The sequence below is a fragment of the Bombus fervidus genome, chromosome 18 (genome assembly GCF_041682495.2).
Source record: "Bombus fervidus isolate BK054 chromosome 18, iyBomFerv1, whole genome shotgun sequence".
Lineage (NCBI taxonomy): Eukaryota > Metazoa > Arthropoda > Insecta > Hymenoptera > Apidae > Bombus > Bombus fervidus.
The window spans coordinates 4,532,627-4,558,936 of NC_091534.1; the positions used below are offsets into that span (position 1 = coordinate 4,532,627).

The following is a 26,310-nucleotide window of genomic DNA, read 5'->3' on the forward strand; positions in this document are numbered from 1 at the left end:
GTGCAGCAGTCAGCGCGGTTTTTTATGCAGTTTAACAAGTACATTTATATCAGATCGTGACAAACTTTGAGAGGGTAAAGAAGGATACCACCTTGAATCCATTTAGTGTTGTTATAAGGTTATAGCCGAATAACAAGTACGAGTTTTCGCGAATATCACATCATTTCGTTAGTGGATCGAACAAGACGTGCGATGGACAAGCTTAGTTTGTATCTTTTGTTACAATTATGCGTGCTGACGGCGTCTCAAAAGACGATTTTAGATTCGCCAATAAATTTGTATTATTATCGGCAAGTTCGTAACTGGCTTTTCCAAGGTATCGATATGTGTTTACTTAATGTTATTATTTTTCATAGTGACCATTTCCTATGATATATAAAATAGAATGATGTGCAATTCTCAACTAATGTATTTTTAAAACGGCGCAAAAGAAAAAATGCGGTATTTTAGGAAAAGTGTATACAATCCTTGTTGTATAGATATACAATGTGCAGAAAGTTTATATCCTGTTCAGGGCCGAGTTGCATCACGCAAGATGATCGATGATACTGGACGTTACCAGAAATTTCTTAGCGCGAGGAAATTAAATGTTTCAATATTGTTTACGGATGCAATGGTAAAAGTGTAAATTACTCATTTGTTAATACTCCATTATCGATTATGAAAATTTGATCATCATATGTAATAAATTTATTTTTAATGCTTTACAATATTTCATACTTTACACACCATACTCTAGAGTACTATAGGTTCATCCAATATTCATTTCCATTTATTTGACACTTGTCAGACTATTACATTTATGGTGATATCTTACCCTTCGCTGTTTTAATCTTGGAATTAATATTATTCTTTTTACAATATCTACGAGAAAAGATGGATATTAATTCAGATACTGAAAATCACGTTATATTTATCATATAATATGGATATTAAATACAGGAAATTTTGCAAAGAAAATGATATCCAAAATTTCAAAATCATTGATTCCAAATGAAGCGATGTACTTTTATCACTATTGTAAAAAAAGTCATGTGTAATATGTTTCCTTTTGTGTGACTCTTTTAAAAAGCAATTTATATGGAAGTGATCCACGAACCGATCAAGTTTGTTCGCGACATAACTCAGTTTATAAGAAACTGAATTTGCAGATATAGTTTCCTAGTTTCTAGACGAAATTATGTTAGTAGTGAAATAGGAATTCTCGTGATTTATCGCATTATTGAAAATAGATTTGATTTTATGTTTGCGTAAGTGAAATCACAAAAATGAACATCATCCACATCGTAATAACTGAATCGTATGACCTAATGAAACATATTTTCTAGGAGCAAATAATCACGACGAGGGATCACTCTCACGATCAGCGCGAAATGAAAGCAAACTTCAAATACAGGTTCCATCAGACGTTCCATTTCCATGCAACGTTACAGGTAGTTAAATTTTTATTTATTATTGTTATCGAAGAAACGAAATCATCCTTAGATATTATTTTTTCGTATTCGCTTTTCTAAAATCACTCCTAATTAATATTGCAAGTAGAGTGTTTTGCTTTAAAAATTTAAATTATGTAAACGCATAGAAATTTTAATATACTTTTAAATTTATTTCCGATCTCTTTATAGTATTGCCATTTTTCGTGATCGATATTTATTTAATCGATACAACAATTATTCCAACATGGCAGGTTTTGTTATCTCCAATTGATATTTTATCGCCATATTTTTAAGTTGTCATTACATTTAAAAAAAATAGATTCATTATCGTAGCTTGGTAGAATTGTTAGGATTTGTTGCTATCGCTCGATATAATTCCAGGAACCGAGTATCCTAAATCTTTATTATAACCGTTTTAGGTGGTAGGTCTGCGAAAGTTCCCGAGTCGGTTCATCGTTTGAGACCAGGTGACATAGATGTTATTGCCGCGATGGGCGATTCCTTGACAGCCGGTGCTGGAATTTTTGCAACTAGTTTATTGGAGGTGCTCGTTGAAAATAGAGGCGCGTCAGCGAGCATTGGTGGTGAAGGAACTTGGCGAACATATTTGACGCTTCCCAATATTTTTAAAGTACGTTACACAAATCCTTTACTCAAAAATTGACCACGTACATAAATTATATAATCATTAATATATTTGTTACTTTGTATGATTTGTTAATCATAAAAGAGAATAACGCTTTCATAGTGGGCTCGTTTTATAAACAGGAATTTAACCCCAAATTAATGGGCTATGCACTTGGAGATTCTCCGACTACTCGATCAGCTTCGCAGTTGAACGTCGCTGAGATCGGTGCATTGTCCAGAGATATGCCATTTATGGCCAAACATCTAGTCAACAAAATGAGGAATGATCCGAGGATAGACATAAAGAGACATTGGAAGGTTCGTATTTTAGGTAAAATAATGAGATAATAACATGAAAATAATGTTAGCATTCCGTAATACATATTAGCACTGAATTTCACAATTATTTCGCCTGTTTGTGATTTCTTTCCAATCCATAATATTAGCAACATTATTGCTGGTAGTGTTGTGGTAGATACTACTATGTTTATTATGACTGAAAATGTGTCGAAATATTTTTATAGATATATGAAAATTATACATAGTTTTCATATATTCGTTGTGGAATAAAGAAACAGATAAGTATTTCATTTAATTTTTATTAAAATAATTTAAAACATTAAGGATATTTGTTTTGTGTTAGGGGATTTCCGAGTTACCAAATCAAAATTGCAAATCAAAATTGTTTAGAGCAAATATTAAATTGGACAAAAAGTTTTATCAGCTAGTTTCACTTTTTATTTCATTGTTCAAATAATAAGGTCCCTGTTTCTGTGTTTTATAGTTGATCTCTTTATTCATCGGGCACAATGATTTTTGTGGCGTTATATGTGGACTTCCTTCTCCGTGGTCTATTTTGGATAATCACAAAACTGATTTAATTAATACTCTTACGATATTAAGAGATAATTTACCCAGGACTTTTGTCACTGTTCATATAATGCCTCACTTAAAGGAATTCGTTGCTGCACGTCAAGGAAGAAAGTCTTTGAAATGTTATATAACCACTACCTTTGAATGTTCATGTTTGTTCGCTTTGCAATTCAGAAATAAAAGACAAGAGTATTATAAAATAATGGAGAGGTTCGTATAATTCAGAGAATTTTCAAAGCTTTTTAGATACCTCACGCTTAAACGAGTCACCTGCCAAGATTTTATAACGTTATACAATTTATTTCATATTGCAACATTTACAATATTATTATTATATAATTGTAATCAATTTTATTGCAAAGAGTTATTATAAACTGACACAGGTTGACTGCCATTTAACTTATTCGATGGCAGAATCTCATGATAAAATTATCTTCAACAACTGGTACGTTTTCAAATATATAACTAGTTAACTTTGGTTGCTTTCAGTTTTCTATTTTAATTTAAATTGGTTAATTTCGATAAACATTAAATCTGTATGCATACATATTTTTATTATTTTAGCCTTGTACTTACGATATTAGTTAAATTTGATGAAGATAGAAGTTAAATTTATCTTAAATTTCGCAAAATTCGGAAAAGAAAAATTTTTCAGCGATCTACATTTCGAAATACACTATTTGACTCGTTATTAATGGCATGATATACGGTGAAATATATCGTGTATATAGGACAACCTCATCTAGTCATCAGAGAAAGGTTTTCTTAATGATAGTATTCTCATTTGTAATTTGACAGTATGTGTGCATTACTTATTTCTGAAAGTTATTTTATTGTATTCCTTCAGTTCTTATACTTGTTCGTTGACTCGAACATCACTGCCCTATCACCTTATGGTTATTCGGATTAGTTTCTCATTTTTGATATTTTCCCTTGCTAGGCATAAATTATACGTGGAAAACTATTTCTATCTGACAATACACGTGTGTGTGTGTATAGCAAGTTTGATTATTCTGTACAAAGTTCAAGACTGAGATGTTGCGAATCTCAACAGCTTAGATGACTCGAATAAATCGACGTCGCTATATTTCTCTGATAGGTTTTAGATACCGACATCGATTCTATGATGCACATGAGGAATATGCAGATACAATCTTGCCCAAATTTTTTAGGTGGCAAGATTTGGAAGAAGAAATCGCCAATTATCCAGAATTTCATAGAAATGACTTCGCTGTTATAATTTTACCAACGCTTAAACACGCGAAGATACCGCTTGCCATGGATGGATTCGCCGATTTATCGTATTTTTCTGCTGATTGCTTTCACCTAAGCCAAAAATCTAATGCAATATGTAAGTATAACGGAGGAGCTTGTGTAATACCATGACTTTTATATTAATAATCAAATGAAAATTGTTTCATGTGTATCAAGTGGCAAATAATCTGTGGAACAATTTGTTAGAACCAGTTGGCAACAAATCTTCTGTTTGGACCCCGTTATATGAAAGATTTTTGTGTCCTACTTCGGAAAGACCATTCTTGATGACACGTGAAAACTCGCACAAGTTTTTCTAAATTGAAGATGCGTCTGTGATTTGATTTCAAGATTAAAATTGTGGGCATTAAAATTTAGTATAGTAGAATCAAAGTACCATCTTAATCCACAACCGAATTTTGTTAATATATCAAATACTTAATTATGACTAATAATTATTTCTTAATGTGATAAAGTATATCTGTTCAGATATCTCTGTTATTGCATATGATCTCATCGCAAACTTTATATATTTCACATTTGCATTCATAGCTGCATTTTTTACTTTATATCTCACACTAATCTTTATTAGCGCCTTTATTAAACGTCTATGCCAAGTACCTTCATATATGATTTCATGATTTTAGAAAGAAAGGAGTGTAGAGTCGATGAATCTTTAAATTTCGAACGATGAATGACTGGCAATGCTTGAGAGATACTCAATGTGATTTTCAGTTTCATTTATTTGTCTTCCGTTTTCTATTATTTCATCGTTGCTTCTTTGTGTTGTTCCTCTTCATTGCTATCACGATAAAGTAAAAAATTACTTATGAAATTGTTATTCGGCGAAGTAAAAGTTGTTCAGTTTTGCAGAAAAATAAATTTCCTCAGGAGTTAGCCATATTATTAATAATACATATTATTAATAATTAGAAATAATACAAACCATATTATTCCATTTTGTATTGTTGAAAATAATATTGCAAATGAAAAAGTTCGTACAATTATTCTAATAGTATTCCCAAATACAATAACTATCTGTAAAATAGTTTATAAAATATAAATTTATGTTTCCAATTATTATTATTACTTCTACTAATATTATTATTTAGTATCACGTAAAGAGACGAGCAAAAGTTAAAAGAAAATTCGAGTTTCTCTAATTAAATTACTGTTCTACGATGGATTAGGCTACTTTGTAGCTAATATTGTATTAAGAAAAATTGTTACTAATCCTTTATAAAATCACGAAGTGAAACAGCCCAAACATCAGTAGTTGTCCTTCTACAAATCCTAGTTCATTTAGTTTATTGCTTATTTCGAATAAAATTTTTAAAAATTTTCTTTCTACGACTATTTTTCAGTTTTCCACCACCAAAAGAGAATACGTCATGTACTTAGTAGAAAATAATGGACTATCTAGAATCATAATAGAAAATTCGAATATTCCACTAATTTTTTATGTTCACATGCCAATTTGCTGAGCTTCATCTGCTGTAACGGTATATAATACAATTTTATTTTTATAAATGTATTAGAAACAAGCAATTCTAAAAATTCACAAAGCAAACAAGACTCGTTCTGAAATACTAGCAAGGAATTCCAACGATACATCCATCGAATTATTGTAATACAAGCGAAGTCTTGTATTCAACGTTCGAAAGCCATACTCCAAGATTTTCGTTAATCATTTCTCGTAAATTAACCAATATACATCCTTCACCCTATAATCTGACCTTACCAATTAACACGAGGTGACACGATATACATACAGATATATGTAGTGTGTATTAATAGGTATAAGATATTTCTCAAGATGATTCACAGTCCTATCTCTTTCTCATGTAAGGTTCCAAAACTTGTTGAGCCATTTTCTGTTTACTCGTTATTTATCGTGAGTATTCTTCTAAATAAATCGAAAACATAGTTTTTTTAGAAGCTTTCTAGAAAAAGATACGATGAAAAGATAGGATGGAAAGAAGATTATTTAAAAACTAGTGAATAACAATTACTTGTACTAATGAATAATAAATACTTTAATTAAGGTTTCTTTAGCCCTATTAGAAGAGGATATTAAAAATCTTCCGATTTCTTTATAAATTCTACTTATCACAAATCTTAAGGTTTTTCTATAAGTCCTGTTGTCTGTGCAACAATTTAAAGATCCTACCTATATTTTGCGAGATTGGTGCATCGTTCATACAAGTGATTGAACGCTGAATGCGATTCGCTGCGTCCGGTGCTATCTATTCAGTATAAGTTTATTTTTTTTTTTTTTTTTATTTAGTAGAATTTTTACAATCAATTCTCATTGAGAATTATAAGTAAATTATATTCAGTATAAGTTGTATATTGTTTGGTATTTCGTATGCGTGCTCATTTCTAGTAGAGACTTATTGCTCGTGAATAGACGTTTGTATTGCGTAAGTATAGATCTGTTTGCCCATACTCCACCGCCAGAACGGACAAAAATTCCCTTTCTTTTTTTGTTTTGAACTTGCATCCAATTATGAAACTGCTATCTGTATTTTTGCTGGTCTATATAAACATTTATGGTAATTCCACTATCGATATTTTGTATTTCGGTATTTACGTGATTTTCATTTTCTTCTTTCTTCGTTTCTCCATTTTACAGATAGCAACTGTTTGAAATGTTTGATATGAGATACTGGTCTGTTTTGGTTCAAGGGGCGTAATTAATAATAAGTAAGTCGGCAATTATCAAATTTAAATTAACTTATCTATCTTTTATTTTCTCCTATCAATTTCCAAATAAGATATGTAGCCATTATTCGTGTTAATTCTATAACTATCTTGAATTGTGCACTTTTAAATGTTTCATCATATTTGTCATACATTTGTTGGATTTTATTCTCTTCGCACAAATATTACGCTCCACATCTCCATCTTCAATGACTGTGTAATAATGCCACACACATATCCATGAATCGCGGCCCACAAATTCACGAATGCCACGATCGTGATCCTTTTAGCTTTTTGGTTTCTTTATAATAAATAAATTCAATGAGCGTAATTGTGTTTTTTTCAGAGTAGAATATTGTTGGTAGGGCCAAACCCAAGCATTTGTGGGGCACTCCTCATTCTACCATCAGATGACCGACACATCCAAACCAGCTGACCACTGAAGCGAGCGAAACTTTCGTAGAAAGAAAACTAAAAAGAAAACACCACACCGACCTCACTAAAAAAATGAAATACATAAACTCGAAGATGGTATCCCGCTGGGGGTAGCCTTCCACAAGCTATATAGCAATTAAGCTAGAAAAATTTACCGAATGTCGAGCTGGACATATTGTAAAGTACAAATTAAATAATAATAAAAAAAAAGCTGCGATCGTCCCTTACGCAGGTATGCTAAATGTCGTCACCTAACACAAGGCACGAAGGAAGCTCCTAGTGAGATCTCGCGCTCCGCGCGAGTTTGCCTATCGGACAATTACACGATGAGTATCAACTGAGTGTTTGAGGTTACACACATTAAGATATGTATAATTTTGTGTGCTAGACTAGATTGGACGTGAAGTAGTGACACACGTATGTAAATATGAGTGCGTGAAGTATGTATGTGCAGAGCGTCTCGAAAAACAGATGAATGTAACGGTTCCATTGGCAGTCTGGTAGGGAAGATGGTGAGACAAAGAGAGTGCTGAGACACGTGCAAATGTATATCGACGAAGATCCTGGAAATCGTTTATTAAATAAATCTTAAACTATTTTAATATGAATTCTAAATGTAACCGTCGTTGTATTTTCGTCCAGTCGCGGGGAGACAGTCGCGTTATAGCGCGTCAACGGGAGTCGTAAATTCCCGCTACGATTACACGAATCGACACCACGAATTAGACGATCCCCTTATTTCTTGTGGGAGAATAAAGGGTGATTGAGTTGGAATATAACTGGACTTCACAGTTATATTATATATGTATTTATTTATACTGGATTACAGACCGTGTTTGGAAAGCGTGTTGATGAACCCGAAGGTTGCTAGACGTGGTTGTTAGAGAGGCAAGAACTTGACTGACTTATGTCGCATATCCCTTGTGGAGGAAAGCTCGGTGAGGGTGTGCCCTTCTGAACTAGGAACGCGGATTCGTTATTTACGCTTTTCGGTAGAAAAGTGAGGGTAACGAAATGGTGTAACTACCCCCGCTTTCATCCTTCATTTTCACGGTAGAGGAATCATCGACAGTGTGAAACAGTATAAATTCGCCTCTGGCCATTACTAAATCAATATTTGTATCTATCCCGATTAGGAACGTGGCACCTACACCAAATATCTTTGAGAGATGTTATATCCTTCCATTAACATGTTGTGTAACGAAAATAGTTAATTTTGACAGTGAAACATTCCACATAATCTGCTACCGTGTAACAAAAATTATATTATGAAAAACTAGGAACTTTTAGTTACTACGATAATCCAATTGATTGCGAAGTATAATTACGAAGGCAAAATGTGATATACTTATACCGAAGAACTGCAAAATCTTGCAAACGAATTTTACCTCTGTCTCATCACGGTGCGAAATTTCGTCCCGCGATCAGGTTATATCCCAGTGCGCGGTCTGCGTTGCGATTCTCACCTACTAGGTGACAGTCAGTCTGGGAGCGGTGGCGCTCCCAGCTGATGGAGGAGGACGCCAGGCGGCCACACCGAGCCGTCCGCGCCGTGCTTCCCAATTGGGAGGCTTGGAGAGATCAAGGCGGGGTTCCGCTCACCTTCAGGACGACACAGATGCTCGCCGGACACGGGGTCTTCGGTGAGTACCTGCTGAAGATCGGGCGGGAGGTGACGTCCACCTGTCACCACTGCGGGGAAGAGGAGGACACGGCACAGCACACGCTGGAGTTCTGTCCAGCGTGGGCGGAACCGCGGCGCGTCCTGCAGCTCGACATCGGCGAGAGGTTGGCTCCGGAAGCGGTCGTTGAGGCCATGCTCCGAGGGCCCCGGGAGTTTAACGCTGTCCGCGCCTACTGCGAGGAGGTTATGCAGAGAAAGGAGCGGGCAGAGAGGGACCGGAAGAGAAGAGCCGATCCCAGTAGATCATCGCATCAACGTCGCAGGGGCTCCGTACGACGCAGGGGCGCGGCGCCGCCGTCGCTGCCCCGGGTGCGCCAGATTAGGGGACGTGGCGCTAGGAGGAGTGGTTCCCCCTAGCTTCCCAACTCAAGCCGGGATGCCTCCCTAGACAACTACAACGGCAGGGAGATAGACGACGAGGCTGCACTCGGTAGTGATTCGCAAGAGACCCCGGGTGCACCTCCGAACGTCGGGATGACCACCGTGGGGTTTTAGTCGGTAGGAGTCCGACACTACACGGTCGTTGCTACGCAGCGCCGAGTGTCCATGAGGATTTCCCCACGATAAAAAAAAAAAAAAAAAAAAAAAAAAAAAAAAAAGGTGACAGTCAGTCAGGTTGCTACTAATCAGTAGATCAACCGATCGGTTGATATCGTGAACTGTGAACGCTATTGACGCTCAAGGTGGAGGTAGATTAAAGATGACGAGTAATATTATGTGCACTTGATTTATTTGCACTGTAGAATGTAACACGAAGAGTATGACGCCCGGATGGAGACTGTTTTAAGACTCCTTGAAGAAGCTTCGTCTGGTCCTTATAACTCTAACTAACTCTCCGTCCCGTGGTTTCCCTTCTTATCGTAGTTTTCATGGGGTGAGAATCTATTCTTCCCAATATTGTAATTATGTACCCTCGTGGGCGCATATCTTCTGATGTTGGTGATCCATACAAGCAGATGATAATTTTAGAACCTACCCATTGAGGACTTAGTGTGTTAATTAGCCTCTTGATGAGGTCCGCATCGTAAAGTTTACAACTTGGCAGATAGGAAATTCAGACTTTCCCAAAAAAGGCAATTGTGGTGTCCGCATCGTAAACTGAGGGTCACCCAAAATCCCGAACACAGACTGCTCACAGAAAATTGATATGTGATATTGGAGGTGATCTATTTAAAGGCACTGTTGCGTATGTGGATAAAGAAAACGAATGGGCTACTCATCAGATGTGTTTAAAATTGCTTTGAACTTCCTTGCAATGATAGTGTCATTTCGTCAACAAAATCAAAAACTTAAAAAAGCTATTCAACGGAACAAATATTATTTTTCATTCGGCATATATTACACATTAGTACATAAAACGACACATTAACTAATCCTTCGAGTATAAGTTTAAATAACTTTTTTGTTGCTTTTTTTCGTGTTTCTTCATTTATTTTTTCATGTATATGTATTTGAATATTATAATGTACAATGAACAGTAATTTGTATGGAAATCGTTTGTTATTTACATAAAACAACGTACAGCCACATTCAGTACCAGCTCAAGTATACTTAATGCACGTGTAATTTTCCTCTGGACATTGCTATTGTATTTACGACCTTTTTGTGAATAGTTCGCGCACTCGCGGTACGTTTTTTTTTCTTTTTATTTATTTATTTGTTTGAATTTTTACAATTTGTCCAGAAGGACATTTGGTAAAGTATTTAAAATTATTTTTCCATTTTTTTAAGGAAACCATATTTAAATGATTTTATGATGATATATGGTGAATCAATATTTTTCGTTTCAGGTAGTCATATATTTTCAATAATGCACATATTGCAGAGCTGTTTCTAAGTGTTTCTAAACATGATACAATATTAACGCTCGTGTATTAGCATTGTATTACATACCATTGTATATCGTGTATTACTGTGTTTTGGATAGCTATCTTGTATCAGGATGAAATTGTCTTTCAAATCCATATTTTTACGCATTGATGCTGATTATTTTTAAAAATACTTATATACATTATATCTTATGAAGTGCTAACTGTACGAATATATATTAAACATTTATTTTTATCATTAGCTAGATACTTATTAATATTTTCACAACAGGAATACGTATCGAATTTTTTTTTAAATTACTTTGGAGACTTGTAAGAATATGTATATATTTTTCATTTCCTAATAATTTCATACTAAACGATGTTGTGCCATAATTTTAATTTTTGTTGAAGCATTGCATGAATACGTTTCGCACTGACTGTATGTTATTTACTTCCAGCGTAATAGGTCATTCGCAATATAAAATGAAATTTGCAATTCAAACATTTTCGCCTTCGTCTTAACTAGTAAAATATTATATACGATAAGAATGTCATTAAAATTCAAATGTTTAAATCTATGTTTTGCTTGGTTCTGGAGATAAAAACGTTAATCGAATTATTTATGCATAACGTTATACAGTTTCGGTAGTAGGGTGGTGTTATTAAAAGCACGAGTATCTAAAGGAGTATTACATCGTGATCATTACAGTACTGTGACAGACGTGTCGGTATCTACTATCCTGAAGACGCATTATCGTTCGATCTTTGGTAAAGAATACGCAGTGGAAGTAGCAACAGGTAACAGGAGATTCCTTGTTTCCCTCAATTGTGTCTTCTATTAACTATCATTTATCATTACCAGTATCATATATGACAAAAATATTATCAGTTCATTTGCTACGATAATTTAAATAAAGATTTTGAATTTGAAAATATTTATTTTGCATTTTACATTTTACACATTAAAAATGGTTCGTTACCGTGGTTATTCAATAATTTAAAACCAGTCAGTAGAGGTGATCGGAAGATTCATCTTCGTGTGATAGTTGCGCGAAGCTCCTATTTTTTGACAACAGTTGATTTTAAGAACGGTTTTTCATAAGTTATTGTTAGGTTTGTCTTCGACCTTTCGGGTTTCGGAAAGGTGAAAATACACTACGCGGTGACTACATTAAACGTGCGAGATATTTTGTTCATATTATATTTTAAATAGTAAAGATCGCTTGTTTGTAGTAAAATAAATTGAAACAAACGCAAATGAACTGAAATACACATATGTAATATTGATTCTATATAAAAGAAACTATGAAATGGCATTGGAGAGATTGTGTTACGACCGTTCGCAGAGAGACACGATCGCGAGGAAGCGCGTCAACGGGAGTCGTAAATTCCCGTTTCGATTAATAGGTTAATAGGCGTGGTTCAATGAGTATAACGCTGAGTTTAACAGGTTGTAATATTATATATTTTCAACAACTTCATATAGCAGCTAGTTACGCTGGTGCGTAAATATAAGTGAAGTAGATGAATGATTAACGGGTGAAAACCCTGTAAAGACATGTTGATTATTGTAAGGTTGGAGAATAAGTGAAATTCGATGACGATTCTATGGCGGAGGAAAGCTAGTGATGGGTGTGTCTAGCGCACGGGACCATCGGATTTGTCGATGACAATTTTGGCTAGGAAAGTGAGGGCAATAGACATTGCTTCTGATTGGATAATAAGAAGGTTGGTAGACTAGGAAGTGTCTTAGCCGCCGTCGAGAGAAAGTTGCTAGCGGAAGATACCGAATGTGAGAGAAACCAACTTTACCGTATCTTCTCGTAGTAGATAATAAATTTAAGGAACACTTGAAATAAAAGATACTTGTTTGGTCTGAAGGACCTTAACCATGAAAAAGAAATTTTTTTTTATTTGGTAGACTTTTTACAATCAATTCTCATTGAGAATTATAAGTAAATTATTTTGGCGTAGTACTGTAACTTGCATTATAAAAGTTTATAGTATGTTCGATTCTAGTTGCATCTAATGCTTATATCTAAAGGGTGTTGTCTTCTTAGTCTGCGGATTTGATCCGTCGTGTCAAATAATTGGATAACTAATGGGTAACTACGAAAATAGCAAGATTTATGGTGGGTCCTTAAGACTATTGAGGGTACGCAATAAGGGTGTATGGTCATCTGGCTGCCAGTTTTCTTTCGACTGCTGAAGCGTGTTGACGCGTGTCTAGTGCCCAGTGAAGTTAACAATAAGTGACGTCCCTCCAACGAAAGTGAATTAAAACAGAGATAAATACTCGTGGAAAATCCAACACTTCTAATCTCTCATCTAAATCATAACCTCTCGACTAGTTATTTCAATTTGAATTAACTAGCTCGAAGATGACCCAAGTAGCCACATAAGGTCATCATGAACAAAACTACAACCGCACAGTTCTACCTCCTCCGTGGCAAAAGGATAATATATCCCACCTTTCAAACCGTACCAACAGCATCAAAAAACGTAAGCTAGATTCAGTCAAAAAAAATGTAAACGCTAGTCAGAACGAACCGTCAACAAGACACATTACCACTCACAAAAGATTCGCAATATTAGAATCTACAGACAATTCTATGGACATAGCTGAAGCATCAACAATTCAACACATACACAAAAATCCTTCTCCCTCACCAATCTTCATTGATGACGTTACCGACATTCAAACAATGATAAAGTCCATCGAGAAAGATATTAACAAACAGGATTACATACTAAAAATTAAAACCAATCAGGTTAAAATCCTGCCCGTCAACCCAGACTTCTACAGAAAACTAACAAAGTTACTAAGAAGTCGGAACGCAAACTTCCACACATATCAACTGAAACAAGAAAGACATTTCGAGTGGTACTACGCAACATCTAGCACTCAGCTAACTGAGATGAACTGAAACTTGAACTCTTAAATCATGGCCATGAAGTAACCAACATCAGCAATATAAGACATAGAATCACAAAAAACTCACTATCCTTATTCTTTATCGACTTAAAGCAAAAATCAAGTAACAAAGAAGCCTATAATATTAATCGTTTAATGAATTCGGAGGTAAAAATTGAACCACCTTTTATAAAAAAAAAAAAAGATAGTTCAATGCAAAAGGTGCCAAAGGTACGGTCACGCAAAAATATTACAACCACAATCACCGCTGCGTTACATGTATTCATCCTACAAACCAGTGCACTAAATCTTCAGAAACCCCTGCGAAGTGCGTCCTCTGTCAAGGAGAGAATCCTGCGAACTATAAAGGTTGCGCAGCGTACAAGACCTTGTATAAAAATAAGTACCCCAACATCAGAGTTAAGGACCTACCCAACCAAGCACTTAATCCACAAAAATTCGCTACTCCTTCAATCTCTTACGCACAGACCGAAAATCCATAATGATCAACCACAAATTAGTGTTCCCAGTTCACAAGACACGGATAACTTCAATAGACTTGAAAAATTAATCGTGAAACAAACAGAGCAAATTAATAACTTGCTATCATTGCTTACAACAATCGTGGACAAATTAACACGCTCCGACGTAAAATAAAACAAATACGCATAGCTCTTTGGAATGCTAACAGTCTACATCAGCATAAATACCAACTAGAACCTTTCCTAAAACAACAGGAAATTGACATAATGCTGATATCTGAAACTTACTTCAACGATAAAAATTACCTGAATATAAATGGTTATAACTTTTATCATACCCAACATCCCAGTGGAAAGGTCACGGCGGCTCCGGAATTATCATCAAGACCAGCATAAAACGCTATGAACTTCCATCATTCCAGAATGACTACCTCCAAGCCACAAACGTAGCCATAGAAGATTGGCGTGGTCCAATCAACACATCAGTAGTATATTGTCCTCCTAGACATTCCATTTCGACAGGAAATTTCGATAAATTCCTCGAAGACCTGGACGATAGATTCATAGCTGGAGAAGACTATAACGCTAAACATACGCAATGGGGTAGCAAACTTATCACAGTAAGAGCCAAAAACATTTTGAGATCCATAAACGCCAACAGACATAACTAACGCGGTACAAACGAACCCAGTTACTGGCCCACTGACAATAACAAACTATCTGACTTATTATACTTCTTCATAACTAAAAACATCTCGTCAAGATACATCCAAATCAACTCTTCTGTGGAACTTTCTGCCGATCATTCACTCGTAATAGCAATAATTAATTCAACAATTATCGAAACTCAACTTAATGGCTTCATTCATAACCAACTTCCAAACTGGCAGCTCTTTTGGGAAGTATTCAATCATTCAACATCAGCCTCAATATCCCTAAAAACAAACGAAAATATAGAAGCGGCCATGGAATATTTAAATACCAGCATAACAAACGCGATCCACCCGTACTAAGTGTTTTGTCAATAAACATAAATACCCCTATTACATATTAATAAAAATCGTATAAAAACGTAGATTTAGAAAAGTGTGGTAAAGTCATAGAACGCTTGAAGACAAGCATAAGATAAATAACGCAACAAGAAAACTAACCAAAATCATTAAAAATTACAAATATGACTGTTTTCAAAAATATCTTGCTAATCTGTCTCCTACAACTACACAATATAGAAGGCATCCGGGAAACTCACTCGTATAAACTAACGAAACCTAAAATCATATCTAACCAATAGGCTGTTCATGATTAAATACTTAGACGCTATAACCGCAACATTCCCAATAGAAGCTGGCATACCTCAAGGCAGTGTACTCGGACCTCTGCTGTTCACCATCTACACTGGCGACAAACAAACCTTAACAGAGATAACCACAGCGACATTTGCTGATGACACAGCGTTATTAGCATCCCATTCAGACCCGATAATTGCCTCCTCAACACTCCAGCGAAATCTCGACTCTATGGCAGAATGGTTCCACAAATGGCGGTTCAAAATAAATGAAAATAAATCCAGTCATATAAATTTCACACTGCGAAAACAATCCTGCCCACAGGTGACCATAAATAATATTCCAATACCAAACAGAGATTCAGTCAGATATCTGGGCATGATTCTAGACAGAAGAAACTAGACATGGAAACGGCACATCGTAGATAAATCCAAGGAATTGAAAACAAAACTAAAAAGTTCTACTGGCACATTGGCAGACGCTCCAACTTAAACATGTAGAGTAAAATAATGCTATACAAAGTCATATTAAAACCTGTTTGGACCTATGGGATCCAACTATGGGGAACAGCGAGCAACTCCAACATAGAAATTCTCCAACGATTCGAATCAAATCTCTAAGATCCTTAATAGATGCTCTGTGATATGTTAACAACGAAACAATACATCGCGACCTTAAGATAGCCACAGTCAAAGAAGAAATATCCAAGTTCAGAAACAGATATAATATAAGAGTTAACAATCACCAAAACCCATTAGTTACCCAATTACTTGACACGACGGTTCAGATCCGCAGACAAAATGACGATACCCCTTATATCGAAGCATTAGATTCAACTAGAATCAAACATACTATAAACTTTTATAATCCAAGTTACAGTACCATGCCAAAATAATGTATTTATAATTCTGTATGAGAATTGATTGTAAATAGTCTACTAAATAAAAAAAAAAAAATCTGTCTGCCATCCTGCCCGCGGCGTGGGGCCGGGATTTGTAGAGAGTCACCGAACGTAATATTATGTATTACGCAATTACATTATTAAGTTCAAGTAAAATACCCTACATTGTGATAAAGTATATTTCCTTTATTATATTGATTACTTTCCTTAAAAATATAGTTGTTAGTTATTTAGATGCTACGAATTGTATCGTGCTTTTTGTCATATTAGTCGAAAACATCTAACAAACAGGTGGTAAAAGATCTTTTCATTACAAGTTAAAAATAAAAAAGTTTGATTTTTCAACTGAAGAAGGTCTCAGCTTATTACGAAGCATCATATTTTATATGTTGCCGAACGCTTGGACTTTCAGTCTCTCTTCCTCTTTCTCTTTCACTCGCATTATTCTTTTCTACATTCGCCACGTTTAACACTTCATTGTCACTGGCTTCAGGACTAGAATCGTTTCTACTTCTATTTTACACTGTAATTGCGGGATTTAGGTTACAAATGTGTTATGATTATTGCAAATTTCCTGCATATGATTTATTTGCTTCATAAATTATTAGAGAAAGGAATTATAGACGCTGTATGTATCTATTATAAAAAGCTGGAGAAATGCGGACAACACCATACTTAGCGTTACTTGAAATTTAAGGTTTAGTCCAGTGTATGCTATTCAATACTCGGTTGTCCTCTCTGCAACCTTTCCCTTTGATCCAGAAATTGGATGGTCGAGTAATGTAATTTGATCCGGATTCAAATATCAACGAGGTAATACTAATGCAACAATGAAATTTTTTTCTCTTTAAAATTTTTTAAAATTAAATTTTCACTAACGTACTTGTGAAATTTTGCTGATCAAAATAAGACCAAATATGGCGATATACTTCAAATCGCACTTACTTATTGATGACACAAAGGAAAATAAGTTACTGTGATTTATTAAATAAGCTACCTTCTTCATCGATATCCGAATCATATAAAAACTGTATCTGTATAACGAGCACGTAACTAGCGCTTGCCTGCAATTACGCTATTTTGATCCAGTGAAGCCAATCAAAATATTTACCAGAAATTCACGTGACGCGACTAAAGGGTGAGAGCTTCGTCGAAGTAACTTTCCCTCGCTCCTTCCCGAAAAACAAGAATGCTGATAACACAAAAGCGGAGATCACTGCGAATCCATTTCCTCAAATATTATGTAGGTTCATGAACGAAATTTTACTAGCAATAGAAAAGAAACAATATTCTACAGCCCTCTTCATGGACATTGAGAAAGCATTTGACAAAGTGAACCATGAAAGCCTCTTAGAAACAATCAAAAAGCACTTCCTCGAACAGATCCATCACTTACTCAAATCATACCTAAGCAACAGAACCTTTGTAGTAAAAATGAAGGATGTATATTCTGAAATAAAAGACATCAAGGCAGGGGTACCGCAAGGAAACGTCTCAGGAGCAATGTTATACGCACTATACACGGCCGACATATCAGCATCTACTAAGCGGACGACACGGCTGTATTGGTCAGGCATACTAATCCAAAAACAACAGTCACATTACTGCGAGAGCACATCACATAAATAGGAAAATGGCTACAAATAAACAAATAAAAGCAAACCCCAGTAAATGCAACCATATTACATTTACACTAAGAAAACGGAAACCATCAAATATCCAATTGAATGGCTCGCACATAACACAAACAAAGCAAGTATAATACCTAGGATTACACTTAGACACACAACTTACATGGAAGCAACATACTAAAGAAATTATAGACAAAATACGGATAAAAAGAAGACAAATGTACTGGTTGACTAGTCGTAATTCTAAATTCAGCATAGAAAATAAACTATAAATATACAAAACGATAATAAAACCAATCTGGACGTACGGAATACCACTATGGGAAACAGCAGCAATGAGCCACATAAATAAATTAAAGTCGCTAGAATCGAAGATACTGAGAACAATAGTCAACGCCCCATAGTATATCAGAAACGAGGATATACGCAAAGACTGAATAATACCAACGGTCAAAGAAGAAATCGGCAGGTACGCAGAAAAATACAAGGGAAGAACGGCAACACATCCAAACCAGCTGGCTGCTGAAGCGAGGAAAACTCTCATAGAAAGAAGGCTAAAAAGAAAACACTCGACTGACCTCACTAAAGAAATAAAATAGTTAAACTCGAAGATGGTATCCCGCTGGGATAGCCATCCACATATTATTTTGTAATTAAATTAGAAAAATTTACCAAATGTCCAGCTGGACAAATTGTAAAGTACAATTTAAATAATAATAAAAAAAATTAATTAATTATGGAGGCAAGAAATTAGAGGAAACATTAATCCATTTCAATTTAAAATTCCATGAGGCGGTTTTCGGTGCGGTTTTACTGTTACGGATTTTAATGAGTAGACAAGTATAATGTTTAATGTACGATTTTTCTTACAACAGCTCGCGCAGGATGCTTTATGACTTCGAATATCATAGTCTTCTTCTCTACGTCTTGTGCGAGGTAAGCTAGAGCTCGTCTATTGTTCGATTTCAGTATCCCTATGCACCCCGCTGTTGAGATTGACTTAGTTTCCTCTATGTAAAGAGGTTATCACGCGCGCAAGAATATTTCGACCAATCCTTATTGCCAACAACTCAAGCATAAAGTCGGAAACATAATATTTTTATTCTTGATCCTCATTTTATTCGTACTTCAAGAATTGAATTTTTTACATCTGTAGTCGATTACCTTGTATATATAATGGTGTGAACCGCAGTCAAATTAGCAAAAATATAAATACATAAAAATCAAATGATTATTAGTTTGAATAAACACTCTCGAGCGATAGCATTGACGGCTACTATTATTGTCGAATCGTCTAATCAGGTTCTTTTAGCGTTGATTGTTAGCGATGGTAATGTTGGCTGGCGCAATACAATAAATAGATATTGTGGCGACACTCGACGAACTTACCGACTGCTTCGCGCCACAAAGCGTAATATCAACAAAGCGTAAGCTTCCGTTTTCGTCGTCCGAACAATCAACAAGTCTAACACGGTTCTACCCTCAAGGTAGTTCATTTTCGTCGTCAGAACAGTCAACTAGTCTACCACGGTTCTACCTTTAAATCAATCCGTTTCGTAAAGTCTAACTATCTCATTGGGAGATATCGTCAAGTCGGGTCATACTTCTGTAACGCATTAACAGTACTCATCGTCAAATACTTGTGACGCTCATAATATTGTGTAATCCATTGTTGAATATATATGTCATATTAACCTGTTAACGCAGCGTTGATTTCAGTTTAACCACCCCTGTTATCCTAATCGAAACAAGGGGAACGACTATTTCGCAGCGTCGATTAGCCGAATCGTAGCGAGAATTTACGCCTCTCGCTGACGCGTTTTCCTCGCGACCGCGTCTCTCCGCGAACGGTCGTAACACAATGCATTCTTCCTTTTGCAAAGCGTAAACGTTCTACTTTGTGTTTCGTTGTTAAACGAAAAAAAAAATCGAGAATTGATTGTAAATTAAACGTAAATATAAAAAAAAATATTAACAGAGTGAGCTATTATTTCAACCTTAATTTAAAAATTTTTTTTTAAATAGTTTTTCTTGCTTCTATAAAAACATCGACAACATTGTGGCTTATTTCCAGCAAGCTGCATATCCTGAGCTTATAATGTTTTGATATTATACGTTACAGACGAAAAACTTTACACGCGCCATTGAGAAACTAAAGATAATTCACCTAGGCTATCTCTTTGACGAGGAGTGTACATTCAACACCATCTCAATATGAATAGACATAACTGACGTAATCTCTTCAAGCAATTTCTTATTAATTGTAGTATATTTTCCTTATATGTTAAAATTTTTATTAACAAATTATTGTCTATTTTCAATTGTTTTCGTGATAGCCTTCTAGGGCTTGAACATTAGAGGGTGGTTTTTCTTTATAAACTTGAGCTAGCGTAGATGAAAGACAGTATGTGTTTAATATTTTGCGCAATTCTTCAAACCTCCAAAGTTTTAACAAAATCGGAATCTGACTGTTACGTGCGGTGACGTGACAACAGAGTATTTGTTTATACATTCTTGAAGGTAAAATTATAATTAAATTATATTTATAATTATAATTACAATTAAAGATCGGCAGAAATATCACTGTGCACGAGCAAATCTCCTGACACGAACGAAAATCAATCAGGTGAAGCAGCGGGGTATAGAGTGATCCTCAAATCAAACTAACGTGAGCGACAGCTTCCCTCATATAAATCATACAAAAGGAGATCGTGACATTCGAAATCGTAATCCATCCTTGCCTACCAACTTTCTTCTTATTCAATCAGAAGCAATGACTATTGCCCTCACTTTCCTAACCAAAATACTCATCAACAAATCCTATGGTCCCGTGCGCTAAACACACCCATAACTAGTATTTCTCCGCATGGCATCGTCACCGAACTTCTCTGACTTTCCATCCTTTGATCAGTCAACATTTATGTACTAGTCGCCTAGTCGCTAACTCGCTGAACCCATCTCTCGCTTCAGATCAGACTTGCGATTTATACATCTCGCGACACCGCAACTCACTACTTGCAAGTCACTCCTACTACGAATAACATCGTGGTCTTGCTAATAACTACTCGAGTCGAACAGTTCCAACCATTACGTAAACGACATTACAATACAACATCGTAAATTATATTTTTATTTATTTATATTCTCCGCGAGACAAGTTGTTGGAATAAAGTTTATATTATAACCTGTTAGCCCAGTGTTATACTAATTCAACCACCTCTATTATCCTAACCGAAATAGGAGATCGATCAGTTCGTGGCGTCGATTACATAATCGTAATGGGAATTTACGACTCCCGTTGACGCGCCTACGTCGAACACTGACTGTTCGCGGCCTTTTCTTATTAGTGAAGTTTCCTTCTGATTCTATTAGGTTGTCCGAAAAGTTTCTTTCATTTTATAAGGAAGTAATAGACGCACAATTTTTTTTGTTCTATATTAGTTTGTTGAATTATGCACGAATATAATAATAGAAATAGAACTAAATGGACCATACCTAATTCAATAAAATAATATAAAACAGAAATTGTTGTTGATCTATTATCACCTTATGAAATGAATGAAACTTTTCGGACAATCTAATATTATTGCCTGAAACTCTCATGGTGTTGAATGTAACAAATTTATGATTATTCTACTTGATATATTTTTCCATTCTCCTAAAAAAGTCTTCTTTAAATAGTTTCTTGATGAAATATGGTGACGTGATACTTTTTGTTTCAAGTGGTCCTATATATTTTCAATAATGTTTATATTGCGGTGCTGTTTATAAGCGTTTCCAAACACGATATAAGATTAACGCTCTTGGATTACCATTGTATTGGTATTGGATTACCATAGCATTGTATATCGTGCATTATTAGGTTTTGGATAATTACCTTGCATCAAGATGAAATTGTCTTTAAACCCATTTCTTTCACGCTTTGATTCAGATTATTTTTTTTAAAATATTTATGTACGTTTTATTCTATGAAGCGCTAACTCGACAAAAATATATTACACATATATTTTTAACATTAGCCAGATATTTAATTATATCTTCATAACAGGTAGCGAATACATTTTTTTAAATTATTTTGAAGGTTTACAGGAATATGTATACATTTTTCATTTGCTAAAACTTTCACAATAAACGATGTTATACCATAATTTTGTTAAGGTTATTTACTATATGAAAACTTTTTACATTGGCTCTTAGCATTTTTCAACTTCACCATAATAAATCATCCGTAATTATTAGAAATGGAATTTGTAATGCAAATATTTCTCACTTTATCTGGACGAATAAAAAGTTATATATCATGCAAATATCATTAAAATGCAAGCGGTGGAAGCAGTCAGCGATAAAATGTCAATTCCTGTCGACCTTTCACGATCAAAGACCATTCAGAGCTATTTCTTGTGTGGTTTTGGATATAAATATATTAATCGAATCATTCATGCATAACATTATCCAGTTTTAGTAGTAGGGTGAAGTTATTAAAAGTATGAGGATGTAGAGGAGCGACATATCGAATATCGTTAGAGTACAGTGAAAGACGTGTCGTTATCTTCTATCGTGAAGTCGCATTTTTGTTATCAGGTAACAGGCGATTTTTTGTTATTCTGTATTCGATTGTGTTTTCCATTAGCTGCCATTCATCATTACCAATGTCATATAGATCAAAAATATCATCAGGTTTATTTAAACTATTGTAGTAATTAATAAGTTTCTGAACTCTCAAATATTTATGTTATATTTTACATTTTACGCAGTCAAACTGCTTCATTATTTTGATTTGGCAATAATTTACAACTAGTCAGTAGAGGTAATCGGATCATTCGCCTTCGTAACATACTTGCACGAGACACCCGTTATTTTTTGGCAAAAGTTGAGTCATTCCGCGGAGATAACATTAACCATGTGAGATATTTTATATTTTAAACGGTAAGATCCCTTGTTTTGAGTAAATAAACTGAAATATATGCAAATGAACTGAAGACACATACGTAATATTGACTACATATAAATGAAACAATGAAATGATACTGGAGTGATTATGGATTTACGCAATTATTTTATTAAATTTAAGTAAAATAATGTATATCATGATATCGGAAAAATACATTTCCCTTATTTTATTTATCACTTTCTTTCGAAATGTATTTGTTAATTATTTAGATCCTACGTCAAAATAGCTCTTTGAATAGGAACATAAACATTCTTTCAATTCAAGAGTTGAAAAGACTTTATGATCAATGTTTTTACAAAATTGTTGTTAGTTGATTATAATCATTTTCTTTACTTGTGTACTATATATATGGGTGAGTGTGTACAATATTTAACGTATCAAATCTTTATAACACAACAATTTGTGCAATAACAGCTTTGGTATTGTAAAGATCAAACAGAAAGCAAATTGCAAAACTAAATAACTATACTATACTATTTGATAATTCAGTGGAAAATATTGGGTTTGAAAGTGTGCAGATCCTGGAACATGGATGCAATCAATAGAGATTGGAAAGAAAATGCGATCAATAAAGGATTGAATAAGACGAATACTCTGGAGGAATTCTATGCCGGTAGTGGGATTCTTCTAACTGGAGCAACTGGTTTCGTGGGAATGGGTCTTCTGGAAAAACTGATGCGCGTATGTCCACGCATCGCTGCCATTTATATTCTAATTCGTCCAAAAACGAACGAAACGATAGAACAACGATTTAAGAAGATCATGGATCATCCCGTTCGTAAATATATTCTTGTTTCTTTCAATGTTTAAGCCTATCAGGAGCCAAATTGATTAACTGCCATTTCTGGAATTTTCGTTTTCAGATTTATGATGGTATTAAAGCGAAGTATCCCTCACTTTTCGGCAGAGTTTATCTCGTGAAAGGTGACGTCAGTCTGCCGGATTTAGGTCTTTCGCAAGAATATAGAAATATGTTACTAGAGAAAGTAAACATCGTGTTTCACGCTGCGGCCACTGTGAGATTCAACGAGCCGTTACACGTGGCTGTTAATGTGAATACGAAAGGTACTGCTCGTGTCATCGAACTTTGGAACGAACTAAGGCATCCAATTAGCTTCGTACACGTGAGCACAGCATATAGTAACGCGAATCTACAAGAGATCGAGGAAAAAGTTTATACGTAAGGATAAGTTATACGCAAACGTTGTTCCATGGTTTACTAATATTATATTTCTAATTATATCGTGAAGAATATGTTCACTTATTATTGACTTGCAGCACGAGCTTGAGTCCTTCGGAGGTAATCTATATGTGTGACAAATTCGACAAAATGTCGATCAACCAAATAGAAGAAAGGATTTTAAAAAGTTTTCCAAACACATACACATTCAGTAAGAATTTAGCAGAGCAGATTGTAGCAAACAAGTGCAAAGATCTGCCAGTTGCGATAGTGCGGCCAAGCATAGTTGGTGCCTCTTTGGAAGAACCATGTCCTGGATGGATACAGAATATTTCTGGAATTACAGGTGTTTTAATAAATATTCTTCAATAGTAATTGCTCAATACACCTTACATTTCATAAAAGTGGAGTTAATCGGTTAGTTTGTGAGTGGCTAAATGTGAGGCTTTCCACTAGATTATCATTATTATATTTCAAATTTATTGTTGCTAACTACCATACGAGAATTCATTCATATCTATTTAGCGTTACATTTCTGCTAATCGAAAATCACAAATAATTTCTAAACCAATTTAATGTTTCCAGGTACCTTTCTGCTAATTGGCAAAGGATGTGCAACAGCGATACGAGGTAGGAGAGATGCAAGATTGGATGTAGTGCCTGTCGATTTCGTAGTCGACACGATAATATGTACTGCATGGCATGTCACGTTACATCGTGATCATGAAGTTAAAGTATACAACTGCACTGCCAACGCATACCCTTTTACGTAATATTTATTACGAATTTTTTTCAACTAATGTAATTCAATTATTAGAGTATTCCAAAAGTTTCAGTTTATTTAAGTAACGTGGACAATGGAAGCGCAAACAAACGTAAAATACAAAAGTCCACTTTTGATCTCAATACGTTAATTGGAGAAAATAGTGATATAATGTAATATTTATTTATTTGCATAATATTTCCTGATATACTCGGATAGCAATAATGTTTACTTTAAGCGTAATTCGAATAATTGTATAAATGTAATTGTTTCAATTGACAAGATGGGGTCAGATGAAAGATGCCATGGTGAAATGTAGCATAGAAGCGCCATTGAAAGATACGCTATGGTATCCGGGTTGTCCAATAATAGCTAATAGATATATTTACAAAGTTCGAAGTATAATACCGCATGTTTTGTCTGCGTTCGTCATAGATACATTTTTAAAACTGCGGGGCAGTAAACCAACGTGAGTATTCTATCGATCCTCGAACAACGAGGGCAATCTTTCTGGAACAATCTTTGTGTTCATCTACAATAATAATTAAAAATGATATTTCAGAATGATGAAACTTCTAAAAAATGGCAATAAACTGTTCGCATCGCTACAATATTTCATCTTGCACGAATGGACTTTCCAAAGAGATAACTGTTCCGACTTAGCGAGGAAAGTAAAAATGTTGAACAACAGCGATATGGTCAAACTAGATTTACGGGATATGAATTGGGAGAAATATGTTGCAATTTACCTGATGGGAATTAAGAAATTTATTCTGAAAGAAGATTTTAACTCACAAGCCCGGCAACGATTATCAAGGTGCGTATAAAAGTATCTAAAAAAATAGGAACAAATATAAATACATATATTTTCGATTATTTGTTATTTTTTATAGGCTGTTCTGGATACATCAGATCACCAAAATATGCGGTATAATAATTTTGCTCTTGATAATATTATGTTTTCTGTACTGACTATTTGAAAGTTTCCTATTTCTCCTTTAAGCAAAAACAATATAAATAGAATTTTACGAAGAAGGGGCTCATTATCCGTTTCATTTTGTCTTTCCATTCGTGTTATTCCTAAATAAATTCATTTATGACATTGCTTAGAAAGGATATGTGTATTTATATTCACAATCGATCAGTAACTTACACAATTTCTAAACGAAGAGTTTCACGAAATTTCGAATATCGAATAACATACGAATGATATATTCGGCATATTTTAACGATTTCTATTCTTTTGCAAATCATCATATGGAGGGTTTGTAACCTCGTACGTCTTATTTTGTAGATTTTTGCAAAGTCTACATTCGACAATCTAAACATTTTTCTGTAAAATCATTACATTTCTTCCTATATGCGAAAATCCTGTTTTT

The 26,310-nt window shown here is 34.8% G+C and overlaps 3 protein-coding genes across 4 annotated transcripts in view; all 3 read left to right on the forward strand.

The window, feature by feature from the left end:
- LOC139996450 (fatty acyl-CoA reductase 1-like) overlaps window positions 1–26,310 on the forward strand; it is a 294,969-nt gene that overhangs the window by 37,803 nt on the left and 230,856 nt on the right. For both annotated transcript variants that reach the window (XM_072020817.1, XM_072020816.1), the window contains exon 5: window positions 24,754–24,937. In XM_072020817.1, the coding sequence (XP_071876918.1) occupies window positions 24,754–24,937 (184 nt within the window). The remainder of the gene's footprint in view (window positions 1–24,753; window positions 24,938–26,310) is intronic.
- Window positions 193–4,610, forward strand: LOC139996525 (phospholipase B1, membrane-associated-like). Its single transcript, XM_072020881.1, has 7 exons — window positions 193–316; window positions 1,332–1,433; window positions 1,856–2,067; window positions 2,205–2,381; window positions 2,848–3,146; window positions 4,109–4,287; window positions 4,368–4,610. Exons 1-7 carry the CDS (start codon window positions 193–195, stop codon window positions 4,508–4,510), a joined length of 1,236 nt encoding a protein of 411 aa, XP_071876982.1. The 3' UTR covers window positions 4,511–4,610.
- Window positions 11,469–24,540, forward strand: LOC141445946 (fatty acyl-CoA reductase 2-like). The gene is made up of 4 exons (XM_074112174.1): window positions 11,469–11,621; window positions 23,500–23,780; window positions 23,852–24,168; window positions 24,267–24,540. The coding sequence occupies exons 2-4, from the start codon at window positions 23,517–23,519 to the stop codon at window positions 24,538–24,540; spliced, it is 855 nt and encodes a 284-aa protein (XP_073968275.1). The 5' UTR covers window positions 11,469–11,621; window positions 23,500–23,516.